This window comes from Penicillium chermesinum, assembly GCF_028974085.1.
Source record: "Penicillium chermesinum strain IBT 19713 chromosome Unknown utg000002l:1.0-5270490.0:1.0-5274688.0, whole genome shotgun sequence".
Taxonomy (NCBI): Eukaryota; Fungi; Ascomycota; class Eurotiomycetes; order Eurotiales; family Aspergillaceae; genus Penicillium; species Penicillium chermesinum.
The window spans coordinates 4,341,522-4,360,232 of NW_026695312.1; the positions used below are offsets into that span (position 1 = coordinate 4,341,522).

The 18,711-nt window shown below is 51.7% G+C and overlaps 6 protein-coding genes across 6 annotated transcripts; 4 read left to right on the forward strand and 2 right to left on the reverse strand.

Moving 5' to 3' along the window:
* Positions 1-130: 130 nt before the first annotated feature.
* On the forward strand, positions 131-2,432 carry N7468_002499 (ATP-binding cassette long-chain fatty acid transporter PXA2; the record flags this gene model as incomplete). The annotated part of the gene is made up of 4 exons (XM_058471796.1): positions 131-637; positions 714-1,350; positions 1,402-2,299; positions 2,354-2,432. 4 exons carry the CDS (start codon positions 131-133, stop codon positions 2,430-2,432), a joined length of 2,121 nt encoding a protein of 706 aa, XP_058334937.1.
* A 373-nt stretch (positions 2,433-2,805) lies between these two features.
* Positions 2,806-4,158, forward strand: N7468_002500 (uncharacterized protein; the record flags this gene model as incomplete). The annotated part of the gene is made up of 7 exons (XM_058471797.1): positions 2,806-2,844; positions 2,920-3,034; positions 3,136-3,246; positions 3,303-3,460; positions 3,544-3,801; positions 3,863-3,973; positions 4,042-4,158. 7 exons carry the CDS (start codon positions 2,806-2,808, stop codon positions 4,156-4,158), a joined length of 909 nt encoding a protein of 302 aa, XP_058334938.1.
* A 438-nt stretch (positions 4,159-4,596) lies between these two features.
* Positions 4,597-7,693, reverse strand: glpV (glycogen phosphorylase; the record flags this gene model as incomplete). Its single annotated transcript, XM_058471798.1, has 8 exons — positions 4,597-5,004; positions 5,063-6,828; positions 6,880-6,957; positions 7,059-7,162; positions 7,222-7,283; positions 7,346-7,381; positions 7,448-7,460; positions 7,521-7,693. The coding sequence occupies 8 exons, from the start codon at positions 7,691-7,693 to the stop codon at positions 4,597-4,599; spliced, it is 2,640 nt and encodes an 879-aa protein (XP_058334939.1).
* Positions 7,694-9,474: 1,781 nt separating this feature from the next.
* gpaB (guanine nucleotide-binding protein subunit alpha gpaB) lies at positions 9,475-10,832 on the reverse strand (the record flags this gene model as incomplete). The annotated part of the gene is made up of 6 exons (XM_058471799.1): positions 9,475-9,574; positions 9,628-9,866; positions 9,919-10,048; positions 10,101-10,229; positions 10,299-10,644; positions 10,706-10,832. 6 exons carry the CDS (start codon positions 10,830-10,832, stop codon positions 9,475-9,477), a joined length of 1,071 nt encoding a protein of 356 aa, XP_058334940.1.
* A 2,831-nt stretch (positions 10,833-13,663) lies between these two features.
* Positions 13,664-15,262, forward strand: sakA (mitogen-activated protein kinase HOG1; the record flags this gene model as incomplete). The annotated part of the gene is made up of 10 exons (XM_058471800.1): positions 13,664-13,719; positions 13,772-13,819; positions 13,881-14,010; positions 14,091-14,134; positions 14,184-14,283; positions 14,337-14,527; positions 14,575-14,692; positions 14,757-14,835; positions 14,910-15,093; positions 15,157-15,262. 10 exons carry the CDS (start codon positions 13,664-13,666, stop codon positions 15,260-15,262), a joined length of 1,056 nt encoding a protein of 351 aa, XP_058334941.1.
* A 419-nt stretch (positions 15,263-15,681) lies between these two features.
* On the forward strand, positions 15,682-18,637 carry N7468_002504 (uncharacterized protein; the record flags this gene model as incomplete). The annotated part of the gene is made up of 10 exons (XM_058471801.1): positions 15,682-15,737; positions 15,795-15,957; positions 16,030-16,313; positions 16,377-16,404; positions 16,460-16,520; positions 16,572-16,651; positions 16,706-16,877; positions 16,929-16,969; positions 17,029-17,166; positions 17,225-18,637. 10 exons carry the CDS (start codon positions 15,682-15,684, stop codon positions 18,635-18,637), a joined length of 2,436 nt encoding a protein of 811 aa, XP_058334942.1.
* Positions 18,638-18,711: the final 74 nt, after the last annotated feature.

The following is an 18,711-nucleotide window of genomic DNA, read 5'->3' on the forward strand; positions in this document are numbered from 1 at the left end:
CGGGTTTATCACATGTGAGCGGACATCGTCATTACGCAGACTCGACTCCAACTCCCTCTCCTCTCAATTACAGAACGTCGCGATCCTCGGTCATGCCCGTACCCGACTCTGGTTGATCCGTCGAGTCGTCATGGCTGCTCAATCTAAGCTGATGCCACCCGACCGTTCCGTGAAACAGATCCTCTCTAGCCTCACCTCCTTGTACCTCCGCCACCGCACCAACATCTCCCGCGGCGTCTATCTCGCCCTCTTTGCTGCTCTTGCAAAGCGAATCCACAATGCTATATCCGAGCAAAAAGCCGCCTCTAAGCAGATCGAGTTGCGGAGGCGACCGGGGACCCAGAGCCTCGGCGATGACGAGCAGCCGCGCAAGAAGCGGGTCGAGATCAACCGCGAGTTTTTCACCAAATTGCTTCGGTTACTGCGGATTGTGATCCCGGGATGGCGTAGTAAAGAGCTACGTCTTTTATTGAGTCACAGTGTGTTCCTTGTGCTGCGCACGCTGCTGAGTCTGTATGTTGCTGAGCTGGACGGCAGGCTGGTGAGCAACCTTGTGCGAGGCAAGGGCAAGGACTTCTTGCTCGGACTTGTATGGTGGATGCTTGTGGCTATCCCTGCTACGTTCACTAACTCGATGGTGGGTGTTCTTTCAGTCCCAGTTTTGCAACGAGGAGGCGCAATACCGAGGCTAACTTGCATCTTCTTTTACCTAGCTTTCATATCACCAATGCCGACTCGCTCTCAGCTATCGGAAACGCTTGACGGATTACATTCACGAGAAATATTTATCTAATATGACTTTCTATGCCATCTCCGCGCTTGACGACCGCATCAAGAATCCTGACCAGCTGGTCACAGTGGATGTGTCTCGGTTTTCGGACAGCCTGGCGGAGTTATACTCCAACCTCGCTAAACCCATTCTCGACATGGCCATCTACAATTACTCCCTTTCGAAGAACGTCGGCGGAGAGGGGTTATTCATCATGAGTCTGCTGGTGCAGCTTTCCGCGAACGTAATGCGCATGCTGACGCCGCCTTTCGGCAAGTATGTTGCCGACGAGGCTCGTTTAGAAGGAGAGTTTCGCTTCCTCCATTCCAGGCTTATTGACTACAGTGAGGAGGTAGCTTTGTACCATGGTCACGAGGCCGAAAAAGATACCCTGGATAAGGGGTATTTCACATTAATTAAGCACGTGAACCGGATCCTGCGCCGTCGCCTGTACCATGGATTCATGGAGGACTTTGTGATCAAGTACTTCTGGGGTGCTCTGGGTCTGATGCTATGTAGTGTGCCTGTTTTTTTTAAGGTTCCAGGACAGGTCAATCACAGCATGAGCGACCATACAGAGAGTATGTTCCCCGCTCTCCTTGTCATACGAACTGAGTCCTGACCAGTCCTAGGTTTCGTTACAAACCGACGAATGCTTTTATCATCATCGGATGCCTTTGGCCGTCTTATGTTCTCCTACAAGGAGATTTCCGAGCTTGCCGGCTTCACCGATCGGGTCTCATCTTTACTAGAAGTCATGGATGATCTTGTCGCCGGGCGATTCGAGAAGAAGCTCGTATCCTCAGCATCGACAGAGGAGAACGCAGCCGTGCTTTCGGGCCGCGGCGAGGTCTCAGAGAGTGAATCTATCGAGTTCACCGATGTTCCCATCGTCTCGCCGAACGGCGATGTCCTGGTTCGCAAACTTTCCTTTACCGTCCACCCAGGCGACCACCTTCTGATTGTCGGTCCCAATGGGTGCGGCAAATCATCGCTCTTCCGTATTCTAGGCGGTCTCTGGCCTGTCTACGGTGGATCAGTCAAGAAGCCCAGCTTCGAGGACATCTTCTACATCCCGCAGCGGCCGTACTTGTCCCGCGGCACTCTGCGTCAGCAAGTCATCTACCCCGATGGCGTGCGCGAGATGCGTGCGAAGGGGGTCACTGATGCGGATCTGTTTGAGATCCTCTCCATCGTGGAGATCGCCTCGGTAGTGGACCGCCCTGGTGGCTGGGATGCGGAGGAGGAGTGGCGCGATGTGCTGTCCGGAGGCTTGCAGCAGCGGATTGCTATGGCGCGTCTGTTCTATCACCGACCCAAGTTTGCTATTTTAGATGAGTGCACGTCCTCTGTAACCCTCGAGATCGAGAAGGTTATGTACGAGACTGCCAAGAAGCTCGGCATCACTCTGATGACCGTGTCGCATCGCCGGAGTCTCTGGAAGTACCACCAAAAGATCTTGCAGTTTGATGGGCAGGGAGGTTACGTGTTTACAGGGCTTGATTGGGAGCGCCGTTTGAAGCTTGAAGAGTATGTTCGGGTTCTTGCCCACCCCGTTTGAAACAAATGCTAACTCCTGTACAGCGAGAAAGAAGAATTGGACATTCAACTCCGGGCAGTTCCCGAGTTGGAACGTCGAGTTGCAGAGTTGACGGCGGCTTGAGCTGGTGATTTGTATTTCAACGAAAGACGCGCCCCATTGGACTGGAGCATTTTCTTTTCCCTTTTTTTTCTTTCTACATTCTGGGATGGAGCATGCGTCTTCGTTTTGTTCGATACCATCGGGAAATGATACATCATGTCTATATAAACCGACTCTCGCATGGACCAGCTCTACAACCCCAATTTGAGAGTCTACAGAAGGATGAGAGACCGCTCACAGTATCGGTAAAATGGAAGTTGCATCGAGACTCTAGAATCATGCCTCGGTTGACTTTCTTCGTTCGCCACCAGAATCCGCCAATCAGAAGCGGCAGAAGTGACAACGCCAAACCAGTTGATCGTGAACATCAGAACCTGATATCCACCGACCCACTATGATATCGCGGTCCCCTACGTCATCCGACGAATACCCTGTTCTGGATTGCCACGGGGTCTCCAGTTTAACAGTAGCAGCTCGCATTTTTCTTCACTTTTCTGCAAAACCCTAGTGTTTCCCCGGATTCTTTCCCATCCATTGTCATTTACATCTACGGGCAATAATGACGAACACCAACATGAATCCCGCCAATGAGCAGACCAAGCGCAAGATCATTATCTTCTCTGGTATGCTCCCCCCTTGCAAACTGGTCCACTCTAATGATTGCAATGGCGATCCATATACCAGAATAGGCAAATGAAGAGCCCAAACTAAACCAATCCCTTAGACTTCGATGGCACGATCTTCATGCAAGACACCGGGCACATCCTCTTCGACGCCCACGGCGTTGGCGCAGAAGGTCGCGCCGCCTTAGAAGCGCAAATGAAAACAGGCGAGCGTACCTTCCGCGACGCCTCTGAAGCCCTTGGGGCTCGCTCCGCGTCCCCTTCGAAGACGGCTTCGTGATCATGCAGCAGAAACTCGAGATGGACCCGGGCTTCCGCGAGTTCCACGCTTTCTGCCGCGAGAACGGGTACCCGTTCAACGTGATCAGCGCGGGACTGCGGCCTATTCTGAAGCGGGTGCTGGACCTCTTCCTGGGCGAGAAGGAGGTATGTAGATAGAACTCCCGGGCTGTTCCCGACGAGTTCAACCACGAGGGAAAAGCGAAATCAATGCTAATCGGTTACTCCAGGCCTCCTCAATCGACATCGTCGCTAACGACGCCATTATCAACCCGGACGGATCGGAGTGGAAGCCGATCTGGCGCCATGATACTGATACCGGACACGACAAGGCTCTTTCTGTCAACGAAGCGCGGGCGCAGGCGCAGGCACAATGCGAGCCTGATGAGATGCCACTGATTGTGTTTATTGGCGACGGGGTCTCGGACCTCCCGGCTGCGCGCGAAGCGGATGTACTATTTGCGCGGGAGAGGGTTAAGGCTCGAAGAGTATTGTATCGAGCATAAGATCTCGTATACTCCGTTTGATACATTTGCGGATATTAAACAGGAGATTGAGAAGATCGCGCGCGAGGACCAGTCGAAGACGGGTGGTGTTGGGAAACCGGTGCGGTATAACCCCCGGGCGAATATGTGGAGACGGATTTCGAGTAAAGAGGCTGTGAGTTCAACTGGGTTCTGGTTGTGAGAAGGAGGCATGGAGGCTGACCCTTTTTTCTTTTTACGCAGGTACCGCAGATTATGGCAGCTGCAACGCCGTCAAAGGAGGAGAAGATGTTCCTTTGGCCCGAGACGTTCTCGGAATACATCCCCAAAACTATCCAGGAAGACGAGGTCGCTCACTGAAGCCTTCGTTCTCTAATACGATTTGATTGCCTTGATGGCGATGTCTTCCTTGATGACTCGTGCATGGGATTGGAGTTTGGTTTTAAATCCCTAGCATGCTTTCATCCTCGTTCAGAGCCCGAGTCTTTCATCTTTTATAAGTTTCTTCCTAATGCAGCACGATATAGACCTAGAGCTGCGATATGAGGTTTTGAACTGGGCATATAATATTTTACTATGAGGCTATATTTAGATTGTGCAAACTCCTCAATCTCAAAACATACTACCATTATATCCTTACGACTAACGAGCATCTAATGCAAGTCTTCACCATGTCACTTACGATAAAAGATTGATTTGAATGAATGGCGCTGCTTATGAAATATCAAGAGAAACTAGAATCGTGCATATGCGTACGAAAAGGGACCGGATAAGCATGACTTTAAAGCCCCACGGACCCTAGTCCTTGACCGCCAACGGCTCCACATTCCAAATACTGTCCGCGTACTCGTTGATGACCCGGTCAGTCGAGAAGAAGCCCATCCGTGCGACGCTTGCGATGGACTTGGCAATCCATTCCTTCTGGTTCTGGAATTCCTGGTCGACCACTGCGTGGGCAGCGATGTAGGAGTTGAAGTCATCAGAGACAAGGTAATAATCACCATGCTCCTCGATGGAAGCTGTCAGTGCCGAGAAATGAGCCGCATCGCCAAACATATTGCTCTTGATGGCGTCGAAGACCTTGGCGAGCTGCGGATCTAGCTGGAATTCGCCGTAGAAGTGGCGGTGTCGGAGCTCTTCTACGTCCTCCGCAAGGTTGCCGAAGAGGAAAATGTTTTGCTCGCTGATCTCGCGAGTAATCTCAATCTGGGAAGGAAAGTCAGTATGGAGTCTTTGAACACATGTCAAGGTCCCGGGGTCGTACGTTAGCTCCATCACAGGTACCAATGATGAGGCCACCGTTGAGCACAAACTTCATGTTACTGGTACCACTGCCCTCCGTGCCAGCGGTCGAGATGTGCTCGCTGATGTCGGAGGCCGGGCAAATGACCTCCGCCTTGCTGACGTTGTAGTCCGGGATGAAGATCACCTTGAGAAGGTCACCAACATCAGGGTCCTTGTTCACCACATCGGCTACCTTGTTGATGAGGTGGATGATGGTCTTGGCCATCCAGTATCCCGGGGCGGCTTTTCCGCCAAAGATTGAAACTCGGGGCACAACCTTCTTCTTCTCTTCCGCCGACATGCCTTTGATGGTCAAGTAGCGATGAATCACGCCAAATATGTTGAGTTGCTGGCGCTTGTATTCGTGGATTCTTTTAACCTGCACATCGAATAGAGCATCGGGGTTGACCGTGTAGCCAGTGGTCTCTTTGATGAGCTGGGCGAGCCGCACTTTATTTCTAGACTTGATCGCTGCCCATTCCGTTCGGAACTCCTTGTCATCGACAAAAGCTTCCAGCTTGTCCAGAAGAGTAAGGTCAGTCAAGAATTCATGACCCCCGAGTTTCTTTGCGATCAACGCAGAGAGCTCGGGGTTGGCTTGATGCAGCCATCGTCTGGGGGTAACACCGTTGGTAACGTTGGTGAAACGGTCAGGTCCATAGATCTCGACAAAGTCTTTGAATAGAGTTGTCTTGAGCAGATCAGAATGCAGTTCAGCGACACCATTGACCTTGTGAGATCCAATGATAGCCAAATAGGCCATCCGAACCATCTTGGGATGCGACTCCTCGATAATGGAGACGCGCGTCAGGAGGTCCCGATCATTCGGGAAATTCCTCTCAACATACTGCAAGAAGAATAGGTTGATTTCATAGATGATCTGGAGGTGGCGGGGAAGCAGGTTCTGCATCAGCGGAACAGACCATTTCTCCAAAGCCTCTGGAAGAACAGTATGGTTCGTGTATCCGAAAGTCTTGGTCACGATTCGCCAGGCCTCGTCCCATTCCAGATCCTCAATGTCAACCAAGATACGCTGCATTTCGACAATTGCCAGGGTCGGGTGAGTATCATTCAGTTGGATTGCGACCTGGTCTGGGAACTCGCTCCAGGCTCGCTTCGTCTTCTTGAACCGACGCACAATATCAAACAGAGAGGCCGCACACCAGAAGTACTGCTGCTTCAGCCGAAGCTCTTTGCCTCGTTCCAGGTTATCATTGGGGTAGAGCACCGCCGATATAGTCTCGGCTCGCTGCTGGTCAGCCACGGCACTTTCGTAGTCGCCTGCATTGAATTTCTGGAAATCGAACTCGCCAGTGCTTGCCTTACTGGACCACAGCCGAAGGTTGTTCGTCGTCTTTGTTCCGTACCCAGGAATGGGCACATCATAAGCCACGGCCTGGACAATCTCGCCGTTTTCCCAGAGATGCTGGACCTTGCCGTTCTGGTCTTGCGTCTTGCGGACGGTGCCGTAGAACTGAATGTCGACTGTGACGTCGTGGCGAGGGAATTCCCACGGGTTGTTGTCAAGCCAGTAGTCGGGGATTTCGACTTGATATCCGTCGATTATTTCCTGCTTGAAGATACCATAGCGATAGCGAAGCCCGTAGCCCCAAGCTGGATAGTTGAGAGTGGCGAGACTGTCCAGGAAACAAGCAGCTAAGCGGCCAAGGCCACCATTGCCAAGTGCTGCATCGTGTTCCTGGCTGATGACATCCTCAATACGGAATCCGAGATCCTTCAGTCCATCTAGTCATCGTTAGAGGCAGCCTCATAGGATCATTTTCTTGAGATACAAACCTCGAGCGGCTTCCTTCTGGCCCACATTGAGCATGGCATTGTCCAGAGCACGGCCCATGAGAAATTCCAATGACAAGTCTATAAACATCCAATAGTTAATTCGAGGTAAGGCAATTTTCCTTTTTTTTTTTTCTTCCTTTCTTCCCCTTTATTTCGAGAATTTGTTTGAGGCTACGTACAGTACACTCGCTTCTGGTCATTGAAGGTCTGGCGCTGCTGCGTTCTATTCCATTCGATGATAAGCCGATCACGGAACGCGAGGGCTGTTCCCGAGTAGGCCGCACTGTGAACTTTACATTAGCACAGCAGAAAGTAGACACCAGTAAGAAATGTGCAGCTCACTTGTCATCACAGTTGTATAGAGATCGAGCCAGGGTGGTCTCGATGTGGCGCACCAGCTCTTTCTGGCGCGGCATTAGTATGTCGTGATCGCATACCTTCGAGATTTCGGGAGGGGGGTGCTTACTTCAAACTGCTCTTTGCTGGTGAACTCAGAAGCAGACTATTCACGAAGATCAGATTTCGACCAGCTCTTTCCCGAGCGACCTCATGGGGGCATGTCGCTTACATGTTTCCGCCATCTGGACCGAGACACATTAGCCTGGGATAGTCCGCTTTGGGGAAAAGGGAAAGGAACTCACGCCTCTCGCAGCTGCTCTGGGATGCTCGCTTCGACGGTCTTGATATCATTGGCCCCGAAACCGGTAAATGTACGCTTGTGCTTAGGACGACTGAAACCAGGGCCAATGGGCCCTTGGAGGTCGGCGATAGGTGCGCCAATAGATGGACGGCGTTCTCGGCCAGGGGACGACATGTTCAATGAATTATGTGCAGGGACAAAAGGAAGAGATCAATGAGCGGAGAACAGAGGGGGGGGGAAGGAAAGAGGGGACATGTACTACAAGAGGTGAGAGGGGTCGGACTGAAAGTGCAGGGCATGTTGCCCGAGCCAAGATTGCCCAATCCGGAATTGCCAGCAGATTGGTCCTGCTAATCTAAGAGTCGCATTACTATGACCATCTGCCCATAAGTCCCATGGCTTCGGGCTCCGCAATGGCCTGATGAGCAGGTGATTCCCGTAGAGCTTATGTGGGGTAAAGGGCTAGATCTGATTACCCGTGCGATCCGTGTACCCCCAAAGGTTTTCCCTTCCAAGGTTGGTGGCAAGCAGGGGTTGAGGGGGTTGCCCTGGCACGAATTGGGGAAATTCGTTCTGGTGCCCGTCATGCCACCGGGATGCACCCACGGTATGCAGGATGATGTGCTGATCCGGGGACGAAGCTATGGAGGACCCACCGTGGAGTATATTTCCATCCCCGGCTCCCGGCGAGAAAGTATCCATCTCGTCATGACTCGATCTTGAGATTCATGCGAAGACGAAATCTGACTCGTACAGAACCAGATCTTACGACCCTACCATCTCTAACCTGCGTATTGCACCCGCAACCCCAATGCTCTTGTTTCTCGTCGATCGGCATGCATACCGGCTGAGACTAGTAAAACAGTTGGAAACCCTTTGGTTATAGGGGAGCTGACTTTTACTTGGGTATCACTTACATCTCCGGAGATACTGTTCCTGAAGTTGCTTGTGGTATCTCTGATGCATCGGATGATTTCTAGGCTGTCCGCCCCAAGTTACTCAATACGACTAGTAGCTTTGCCCAGTTGCCTCCACAATATACATCGCTGGCACGGCTCTTGGTTCCATCCTCGCCGCAAGGATTTCCCAATCCAATAGTGCAGCCGACTCCTCCTAGTCCATTGGTAGTGTTAGTAGATACGAAATAAGTCATCCAGCATGCACGCTAGATTCAAACATTGCATTCGTGAACCTGCATAATTGTCCCTCGGCCAAGCACAACGCCGAGCGAGCCCCCTCCGATCAGGCTACCCTCGCGCCAGAAACGAGAAAAGGAAACCTCAAATACAAATCGAGAGAAAAGCAGCACATGCAGCTCGCTCAGAGATAAAGGCTTGTATGATCACGTGGAGGTACTACACAGAAACAAGGATTGGTACATAAAACATGGTCGGATAGAAGGGACAGCAAATCCACACCATACTATGCACGCCCAAGAGAGATCAGACAGTAAATAACACCGCAAAGGGTAAGCGCTTTGATTTTTTTCAAATGGAAAAAAAAAAACACGATGCTCCTGTCCTAGGCGGAGAACATAAAAAGCCAAGCCAGATGAAACTGGATTATTTCGTTCCTAGCCATGCCGGGTTCAAGATTTAATGAAACGTCCTTTAGAATGGAGTAGTGGAACAGCCAGATGCCTCCTGAATGATACCCGGCCAAGCGGAGTATCGCAAAAGCGCCTGGGATATTATTACCCTATGAATCATTTGCGCCGTGAACACCTGCAGCTAGCCCCAAAAAGGCAAAAAAGAAAAATCAATAGTTCGAGGGATATGATAGAGAGTCAGGTCGGAATGTGAGGGTTGGACCATCGGATATAAGAATGTCAAGATGCTCTTGGAGGGGGAGGGAGACGGAGGTAAGATCAAGGATCTGGAGGATTAGGAGGATTGAAAAAGAAGGCATAGTTGAAGCTGCCACAAAGCGGGGATCGAGTGCGGGGGTTGGACATTTCAAAGAATGCCGGAATCCTTTAATGCGTTCTGGAGAATGGTCTCTTTGACGGCGGCGAAGACCAGTCTGATATTGGTGGTATCGGTGGCTTGCGTGAGACTATCGGGAACGGTCAGACGCCATTCCGTCTCCGAGGCAACAAGGTAACTTACTGTGGGTATAGGTTCAGATGTTGACGATTTACTTGGTTGAATCGCCAAAGTAGATATTTGGCGGCACGGTTGACATCGTTGCCGCCGGAATAATCTGGGAAGTATTTGCTCAATGGAGAGCGGGGAAGCTTTTCCCGGAACAGATCGACCTTGTTGAGAAAAAGAATGATACTGGTGCGAACAAACCATCGTGAGTTGAGCACCGAGTCGAAAAGAACTAAACTCTCCATCATACGGTTCTTCACAAATTAGTATCCTTGCCCGAATGGTCGGAGGGTCACCCAGTCGTACCTGGTTGCTTTCCTCCAGCAAGGTTTGGTCATATTCACTAAGCGCCACGCAGAAAATAATCGACGTGACATTCTCGAAGCAGTGGATCCACTTCTTTCGTTCGCTTCGTTGGCCACCGACATCGAACATGCTATTCACGGGTCAGCCACAGTTGATGAGAGGGAGCGGGTAATTCCACATACTGAATACTCAATTGGCCCATGGTGAAACGCGTTTCATATATACCCGTGGTCTTAGTTCGTGCCCGTAGCACATCCGAGACATTTGGGATGTAGTCGCTTGCGGCTATTCGCTTCGCATGTTCGAAGAAGCTGATGTCGTGTTAGCACTTCAATCATGGACGCCAGCGCATTGAGGATTGAGGGTCGATTGTCGCTTACTAGGGGGCCGAATCCATCAAATAAAACTCATTTTGACGTTCTAATACCGTTGACGTACATGGGTCGTTCCATAAGTAAGTAATTGCATCGCCGACTTTCGGATCCAGCGGTGTATTGGGATCCGGGTCGACATGGTATTCGTCGAGGAAAACGATAAAATCTTGCACCTTTTGACTGGAAGGCTCGAGTTCGAATAAGCGGTATCCCTCAATAAGCGCTTTGGCACAGTCAAGAAGATTCTTATAGACGGTCAACCGGTAAAGGGTGAGTTCTTCGACGGAATATCCATTCTGATGGATAATCTTCATTTGCTTCACAATGGTCGATTTGCCGCTCTCGCCGGAGCCTGGTGTCAACCGGTCAGCTCCTACCATTACACCCGGATCAGCTGGTTATGAGCAACCTACCGAGCAAGAGAATCTTGCATTCCCTGCGTAACCTTCTCGAGTCCTCATCGAGCTTTCGATCAATCATCTGACTGTGCTTCTTCTGTTCCGCGTCCTCCGTGGACTCGGTACTAAAACAAATCCCCATGGTCACGAGCTGTGGTCGTCGACCAGCAGGGGAGTTGACGACTTGTCCACCCGCAGCCGCGATGTGGCGTCAGCCGAGATGGCCGAAGCCTGCGCTTGATTGGAGACACCACCCGCTACGAACGGAGGATGAATTCGGTGCGGCCCAGAGCGAACAAACAGTCGTGAAGCAGTTGCGACGAAAGGGATTGTCACAGACAGAGCACCGGAAAAAGGCGGATCGGTGGAGAGAGGCGGGGGTTTTGAAAGCGGTTGGAGCGGTTGAAAGGTTTCGTTGCGGCAAGCTGGGTGGACGGCGGCCAAGACCCCGACGGTTCCCAGCGGCAAAAGGGAGGGCGTGAAGGATGGGGGATTTCGGGGACGGGCGAGGGGGGCGGGGAGGGACGGAGAATAGAATCGCGGGTCGAGGGAGAGGTATAAAGAGAAGAAGAAAGACACTCACGAGCGAGGTAATAGTGCGCACATCGTCATGCTGGGGGAGTGGAGATGAGAGGAGATGGATGGGGAAATAAGAATCATCTTACAGTAATTACCGCCCTTCTGAGTTTTCTTACGAGGCCACCTGGGGCACTTTTACCACTGCCGCCCTTGGGGCGTAATCCGTAATTTTGAAGGACGCGCCCCGAACCAGCCCAGCGTTCTCTCCAGTGATAGGGGAGTCTCCACGGAGCCCTAAGAAAACGAAAATATTTGCCCAACGGCTATCCGGCACTACGGGGTGTATGGAGTCCATATGGTCGCTCCGTACCAGATGCCCTATGGAGAGGGGCTTGGGGACTGGGGGCGGAGTCCTGGGGGCCACCAATGTCATAACTCCCCTTGGCTGAGAGCCGCTTACCTTGAACACCAATTGACAGGGAGCGCCGTGATCCTGATGCCTGAAAGTAACTGCGTGAAACAGAGGCACACTCGACATGCAAATTCGGAGATTGAGGCTGAAAGGAACCTGATCATCCCATCCATATGTACATACAACGGGTGAGATTCCTGTCATCGAGGGAACAGTGCCCCAAAAATACCCACCGGAGCTTTAAGTGGAGAGTCGTGACGCACATGGGTGGCTTAACCCGCCTTGGCTCTCGTACCGGTACTGTACCTTCAATAGTGGACAATAGTCTCCACTGTATTGGTTACAGAGTATATTCGAGACCAGCCCTGCGATGAACTCTGGCCTCAATGGCCTAAACTGCAATCCAGGAATCGCATGGGTTTATCCGCAGATAGCTTGTCGGAAGTATCAGATGCTGTCCATGACCAGGATCTATGCTACGTCGTAGGTACCGTCTTCAACCATCCCAGAGGTGCGGTGAATGAAACGCTCCCGTCGATGTACACCCGAGATCTGCCTTGCCCCGATACTCGCTCTTAGTTCGCTCGTGTTCAGTAGCCTGTTACTAGTCAGAATTTATGGTTTGCCCTGGGAGCCCCCCTTTCGGGCAAGCAGAGACCTAAAACGGATAATTAGTGAAGAAAAAGAAAAGAAGAAGCCAGAGCCCTGCTAAGAAGGGGCAAAAACAAATGTAGGTCCCCGTCTCGTCTCCCCGTTGCTCCCATCCCCTGGCCAAGCCGACTGCAGCCCTGGAAAAGCCTTTGTTCCGTGCAGTAGCGTGTCCTCGATGTGTTTCACGCGACTCCGTGGTTCAAACGAACAAATCATTATGTTATGAGTGTTCTCTTTGCCTGTCAGACTCCCTGCTACTTCTTGGCGCTCGACGCGATGCGCCTGAAAGCTATCAAGTGAACAAAGTTGGGAGGGGATCATCGAGCTGTTTGGGGTGCTTTCGACAGACTGAGGGACTCCCCACGTGTACTACTGGTAACTGACAGGTACGAACAAGGTTCACGTGGATAACTCGATGGGCAAAGTAGCTTTGTCCAGAAGTTACCCTCTTTTTTAAACCCCAAGCATGGCGATCTAGCGGGTTCACAACGATCTCGGTCTAGACCTGATTGGGGAAGTCGATTGGAAAAGACGATCGCCCTCGCGGTGCGAGTCTCATGCCGAGACACAAGAACCAGCCAAAACATTGAAGAGGCCCAAGCCTGTCCTCGCCAATGGAACTGCGTCTGAAAACAGCATAACCCCAGGTGTGAGCGGGCTAAGCGCAGCCTAATCCAGAATCCCGACCCAAGGATTCCCAGTGTTCCCGATTCTCCTGAACCTGATATCTTCGGATCTTAATTGGCTCCGGATTACCAGCCCTGGAGAGCTGTCAGATTCCGAGAGGCTAGGGATTGGCCCCAGCCGATATGCTGAACCACATCTACTCTGACAGATTGGCGTGGGATGGACCAACGAAGTGGGTGTGGCGGTGGGAAATCTGGTCCGAATAGGCCTGGTCTGGCCCCGCGGTGGAAGGCCGCATGGTGGGTGGGAACCCTGATTGAGGGCACCTAGTTGTACGGAGCAAGTGCAACACTTCTCTGGAGGCACCACAACCCAACAACCGCATGGCAGGAAATCGTCATGGGCTACGGGCTATTGAGATAAGGAAATCTGCAATTGATATATTCTACGCAGTAAAACCAGAATAGACCCCTCAAATAAGGGTAAAACCCTGGCAGCCGTCCTCTTTTCTTGTTCCCCAGCTGAGTCAGCCGGCGCGGGAAACCTGGAACTTGCCTGGTCGCGGTCGCGAACGTCATCGTCCTTGTTTTCTGCACTTTTGCTAGAGCCCTTCCCCACATCACCATCCCACCACTCAGCCTGCCCCTTTCCCTGCTTGTCGTTCCCTGGCTTTGCTTTTTAGTGTTTCTACACTCTCCCTCTTCAGGTTCAACCACCCCCCCCCCCCTTCAACTCAACTGTATCGCACTGCTTGCATCGACAAGATGGCGGAATTCGTGCGGTCCCAGATCTTTGGCACCACGTTCGAGATAACCAGCCGGTTCGCATCGCCCGAGCGCTAAGGTGATTTTTGATTGCTGAGGATTTTTCAGGTATTCGGACTTGCAGCCCGTGGGCATGGGTGCCTTCGGACTGGTTTGGTATGCCTCTCTGTCCTTTCGACCCTCTGCTCGCCACTAAACCAGACGTGCCCCTTTATAGCTCGGCGCGAGACCAATTGACCGGCCAACCCGTGGCGGTCAAGAAGATCATGAAACCCTTCAGTACTCCAGTTCTTTCTAAGCGGACATACCGAGAACTGAAGCTGCTCAAGCATCTCCGTCACGAGAACGTACGTGCTCTCCTAGAATGCCCCACCTCCCGGTGCGGGCCTCGGTGATACGCGCCGAAGAGGCTGACCTCCCCCGGCAGATTATCAGCTTGAGCGACATCTTTATCTCTCCTCTCGAGGATATGTACGCCACCGAAACCCACCCAGCTTCGCATATGTACTAACAACTGCAGCTACTTTGTGACCGAGCTCCTGGGAACCGACCTCCACCGCCTCTTGACTTCTCGACCCTTGGAGAAGCAGTTCATTCAATACTTCCTCTATCAGATCCTTGTGAGCCTTGACACTCTATGCGACATTGGTGATGCTTCTAACCTCCAATTTAGCGTGGCTTAAAATATGTCCACTCCGCGGGTGTGGTTCACCGGGACCTCAAGCCCTCCAATATTCTAATCAACGAGAACTGCGATTTGAAGATCTGCGATTTTGGATTAGCGCGGATTCAAGACCCTCAGATGACTGGTTATGTCTCAACTCGGTACTACCGTGCCCCCGAGATCATGCTTACCTGGCAAAAGTACGACGTGGAGGTGGATATCTGGAGTGCCGGTTGTATCTTTGCAGAGATGCTGGAGGGAAAGCCGCTCTTCCTGGAAAAGATCACGTCAACCAATTCTCTATCATCACCGAGCTGCTAGGCACGCCCCCAGATGATGTGATCCAGACCATTTGCAGCGAGAACGTGGGTCGCTCTGTTTATCTTGCAATGCTTGGCCAGGAATTTACTTACAAATCTCTCCGTACAGACTTTACGGTTTGTCAAGTCCCTTCCAAAACGCGAACGCCAGCCTTTGGCGAACAAATTCCGAAACGCCGATGCCGATGGTAAGTGACTGGTCGCTCAACGTCTCGCTTGATGGGCGAGTTCTCGTTGTGGATATGGTCTAATTTTTATGTAGCTGTCGACTTGCTGGAGAAGATGCTAGTCTTTGACCCCAAGAAGAGAGTACGGGCAACGGAGGCGCTGGCCCATGAGTACCTTGCACCTTACCACGACCCTTCGGACGAGCCAACGGCCCAAGAGAAGTTCGATTGGTCCTTTAACGATGCAGACTTGCCAGTGGATACATGGAAGATCATGATGTGAGAACCAACGCATTGGATTTGTCTTTTTCTGACACGACATCTTCGCTAACTGCCATTCAGGTACTCTGAGATCCTGGATTTCCACAACATCGAGCAAGGAACCGAAGCTAGCCAAGCTCTGTTACCTGGCCAAGATCCAGCAGATGGGCCGCAGGCGTTTGCATAATCCTTTCTAATGAGAACCCCTTTCCTTAATTTTGTGTCGGTACCCAGCAAACGCCGGATCGTGATCCATATACCGGGAGAAATTTCCTGCAGACTTGGCGTGTTTTGTTTCTGTTTCCTTGACTTTAAGAAGCCAGTGCTGATAGCTTCTACGGCGTCGTTAAGAGGACGGTGGTTAGGGGGAATCCATGGGCCGAAATGAGCGTTGTGTATTTAAAAAACCTACTATTTTTTTGTTCTGCAAGACATTTAGAACAAACCTAAAGTCCTGTGGGGCCACACCGCCCGCCACGTGAACGATAACCGTATCTCCCCTGGGCTGGCGATTCCCCGTAATGGGCTACGATCCCAGTGGAGATCTGCCCTCAACCCTTGCTTTCTCTCCCTCCGCATGATCGCCTGATCGTCTGATCGCCCCCTATGCCCGTTCCGAAACACGATCCCATTGTGCTGGTGATCGATTTTCACCACGCACGGTGCGTTTCCCGAGCGCCCACGAGGATCCCAGATAGTGTAAACTAACGCGCATGCAGGGGCCCCGAAATAGAACATTGCATCTCTGACGAGGGTACGAATCCCGCCGTGGAAAATGACTGGTCATTGCTGCCATTTATGGCCCTCTCCGACGGTGCTCATCTGTACGAGACTACCCCTCCTTCCCCTCCCATGTGTTGTGAACCCGGAGTGCAATTGTTGGTCCGTCGTCTTCCGCGAGGCTATGTCATTTGCTCTGCGGGAGGAGGCGAAACATGCACTTTGACGGTCTAGATTGTGCTGAGGCTGACTCGTATGCGCCGTGTCTGGGATAGGTCGACGGAGGAATTCTCATATTTCACTTTACGTCAAAAGGAGACGCCTGGGGTTCCTGCCAGGTCGCTATTCGGTATCGCGTGCTCTCGCCAGATCGATTCGAAGCTCTTGATTAATCGCCCTCCGGAGGTGACCCGGTCAACAGTCCAGAAAGCGGTGGTTGTTGTGACAGATAGCCCGCAAAGGGTGGGACAATTAAGAGAGAAGCTTTCGGTTGTGACATCGGCCTGGTTTGCACAAAGGTATGTGGACAAAAACCATAAGGAGACAGATCAATGGTTGCAAATTACTAACGAAGGGAGTAGAGATTTCTCGGATATTGATATCTTAAAGGTATCAAATGGGCACTATTCAGAGGTTGTTTGAACAAAGCTAACTGGAGATATAGAAATTCCGCGAAGGCCTAGTCATTAGTCTTGGCAATGATGAGTCGAAAGACCAGAATCTGGGTGAGTACAGGACCGCCATGCCATTGTATATTCCCGCTGACTCCTTGCCAGGTCTCTCCTTGCGAGAAATGATTCACGAATTCAAGTACCAGACTCTGGTCCTATTCAAGGGGCTGCTGTTGCAACCGAAGGTATGTCACTATGGTCCTCCTCCAGGGCTTACTAAACAATGCTGACTATTCCAGATGCTGTTTTTCGGTACTCGCTGCGAGCGCCTATGCATGATTCAGTTCTCACTTATTTCTCTAATACCCGGTCTGATAAACAGCCTTGAAGACTGCGCAGACCCGTCATTTAATACCTACGAAGAAAATGTGGAAAAGCCCACCTCGCTCAAGACAAGCGATCGAAGCTCTTGTATGTTTCGGCATCTGGCCTAGTATCGTCACCCCACGCTAATCTAATCAGTGCTGGCGTATATGGGTCTTCCTCTACAGATATTTGGCAAAGTATGTGCTTCAAATGAGCGTCTTCACTGAATCTACCTTGAAACTAACGTGCGTTGTAGGGGAGTATGTTTGGACCATATACCCCTTTGCAGCAGCTGGATCTGCTGGCAGATGATGGCACAAAGTCGTATGTGGTGGGATCAACGAACTCTCTTCTTCTTCAGCAGAAAGATCGCTACAGTGACATATTAATCAACGTGAGTGACTCTTTCCACGGATTCAATAGAAACCCTCTGCTGACCTATGCATCTTCAGCTTGACGAAGATACCATCAACATATCATCACCAACACTTCGCAGTGCGCTTGCGTTGTCGGTTGCTGACAGGCGCTGGATAGATCTCTTAACCCAAATTGTCAATGAGACTTGGGTTGACGAGGACCCGTCACGCCCCAAAACATTGGGTTTCATGGGGTCGGAAGAGTTCATTCGATTACAATTTGAAGAATATCTTCTCGCGCTACTATCGAGTATGAAGTACCATGAAGAGCTCACCACCATTTCTACCGAGCCATCGAACAGGAGTAGAGCTCACCTCCAGACTTTCAACATCGAGGGCGACCCTGCCCTGGACTTCAATGTCGAGTTCCTCTACCAGTGGCAAAAAACCCCTAACTATGCTCTTTTCTCACGGTTGACCTCAGATGCCCTCCTGTACTCCATTACCGAGCCGAAGCATCCCAGCGCCGGTGGATTAACCATAGAAGACATCCAGCGCCGATTATCTCAACAAGTAGCAGACCTCCACCTTGACGAGCGGGTCCGCGAAGGCCGGGAAGCTCTCAACCGTCAGCTTGCTGCTGGTCAAAAGAAAGTCAGCGCGGCCTTCAACAGCTTCTGGTCAGACATTGAAACAATGCGCGAGGCGCAAAAGAAGCGTAACGAGGAAAAAGCCGCTTTATCACAACGTACTTCGATCGACACATCAGTCTCACCACCAACGGCCTCAGCCCAAAGCTCCCCCTCCGAAGCCTCAGGCTGGTGGCAAGGCCGTCAAAGGCCCTCCATTGACCTCTCCAACGCTCAAACCACCATGAGCGCCGCCAGCCAGAAAGCCGGTTCATACTTAAGCTCCTGGAGCTCCTGGGCCAGCGAGAAGCGGAAAGAATGGCAAGACAGGCGTGCATCGCCTAGTAGCGGCGTGATACCCTCACCATCGACCCCGTCTCTTCCCGCCGTTACCGAGGCGGGGGAGGCAGACCGCGAGCGACGGGACTCGATCTCTCGCCACAGCGAGGACGGCGGCAGCCTGACTCGCAGCCTGAGCCGCCGAAAGCGATGGAGTAATATAATTCTGCGTCGTGATAGCGGCGAGTTCAGTCTGCCCAAGCTCGACGATAACAACACGTCGGATTCCGACGTTCCATTCCCCAGATCCCCGCTATCACGGGGTCTCCCGGCCTATGAAGCTGGAGAGCAAGTTAAAGATGAGGTCGAGCCCTTAGGTCTGTCGCGTACCGATAAGGGCCATGTTGAGCAGTCTATCGACGCGGATGGCTTCTCCTCTGTGGTTCTCACACCTAATGAAGGGCTGCGTGTGGATTTGGATCCAAACCAGCAAGCCGCTCTCCAGAAATTGGATGCTCAGCCAGAGGTGTCTGTTACTGCACTGCCTGGAAAGGAGAATGAGTCTCCGATGCATGGTGCTCCCACAACTGCAGGGCCATGAGTTTGAACATACTTTTTGCATTTGTTCGCGTTGGTATTCAGCGTTGCATATCTCCGAGTCTCACAAAGTCGAAG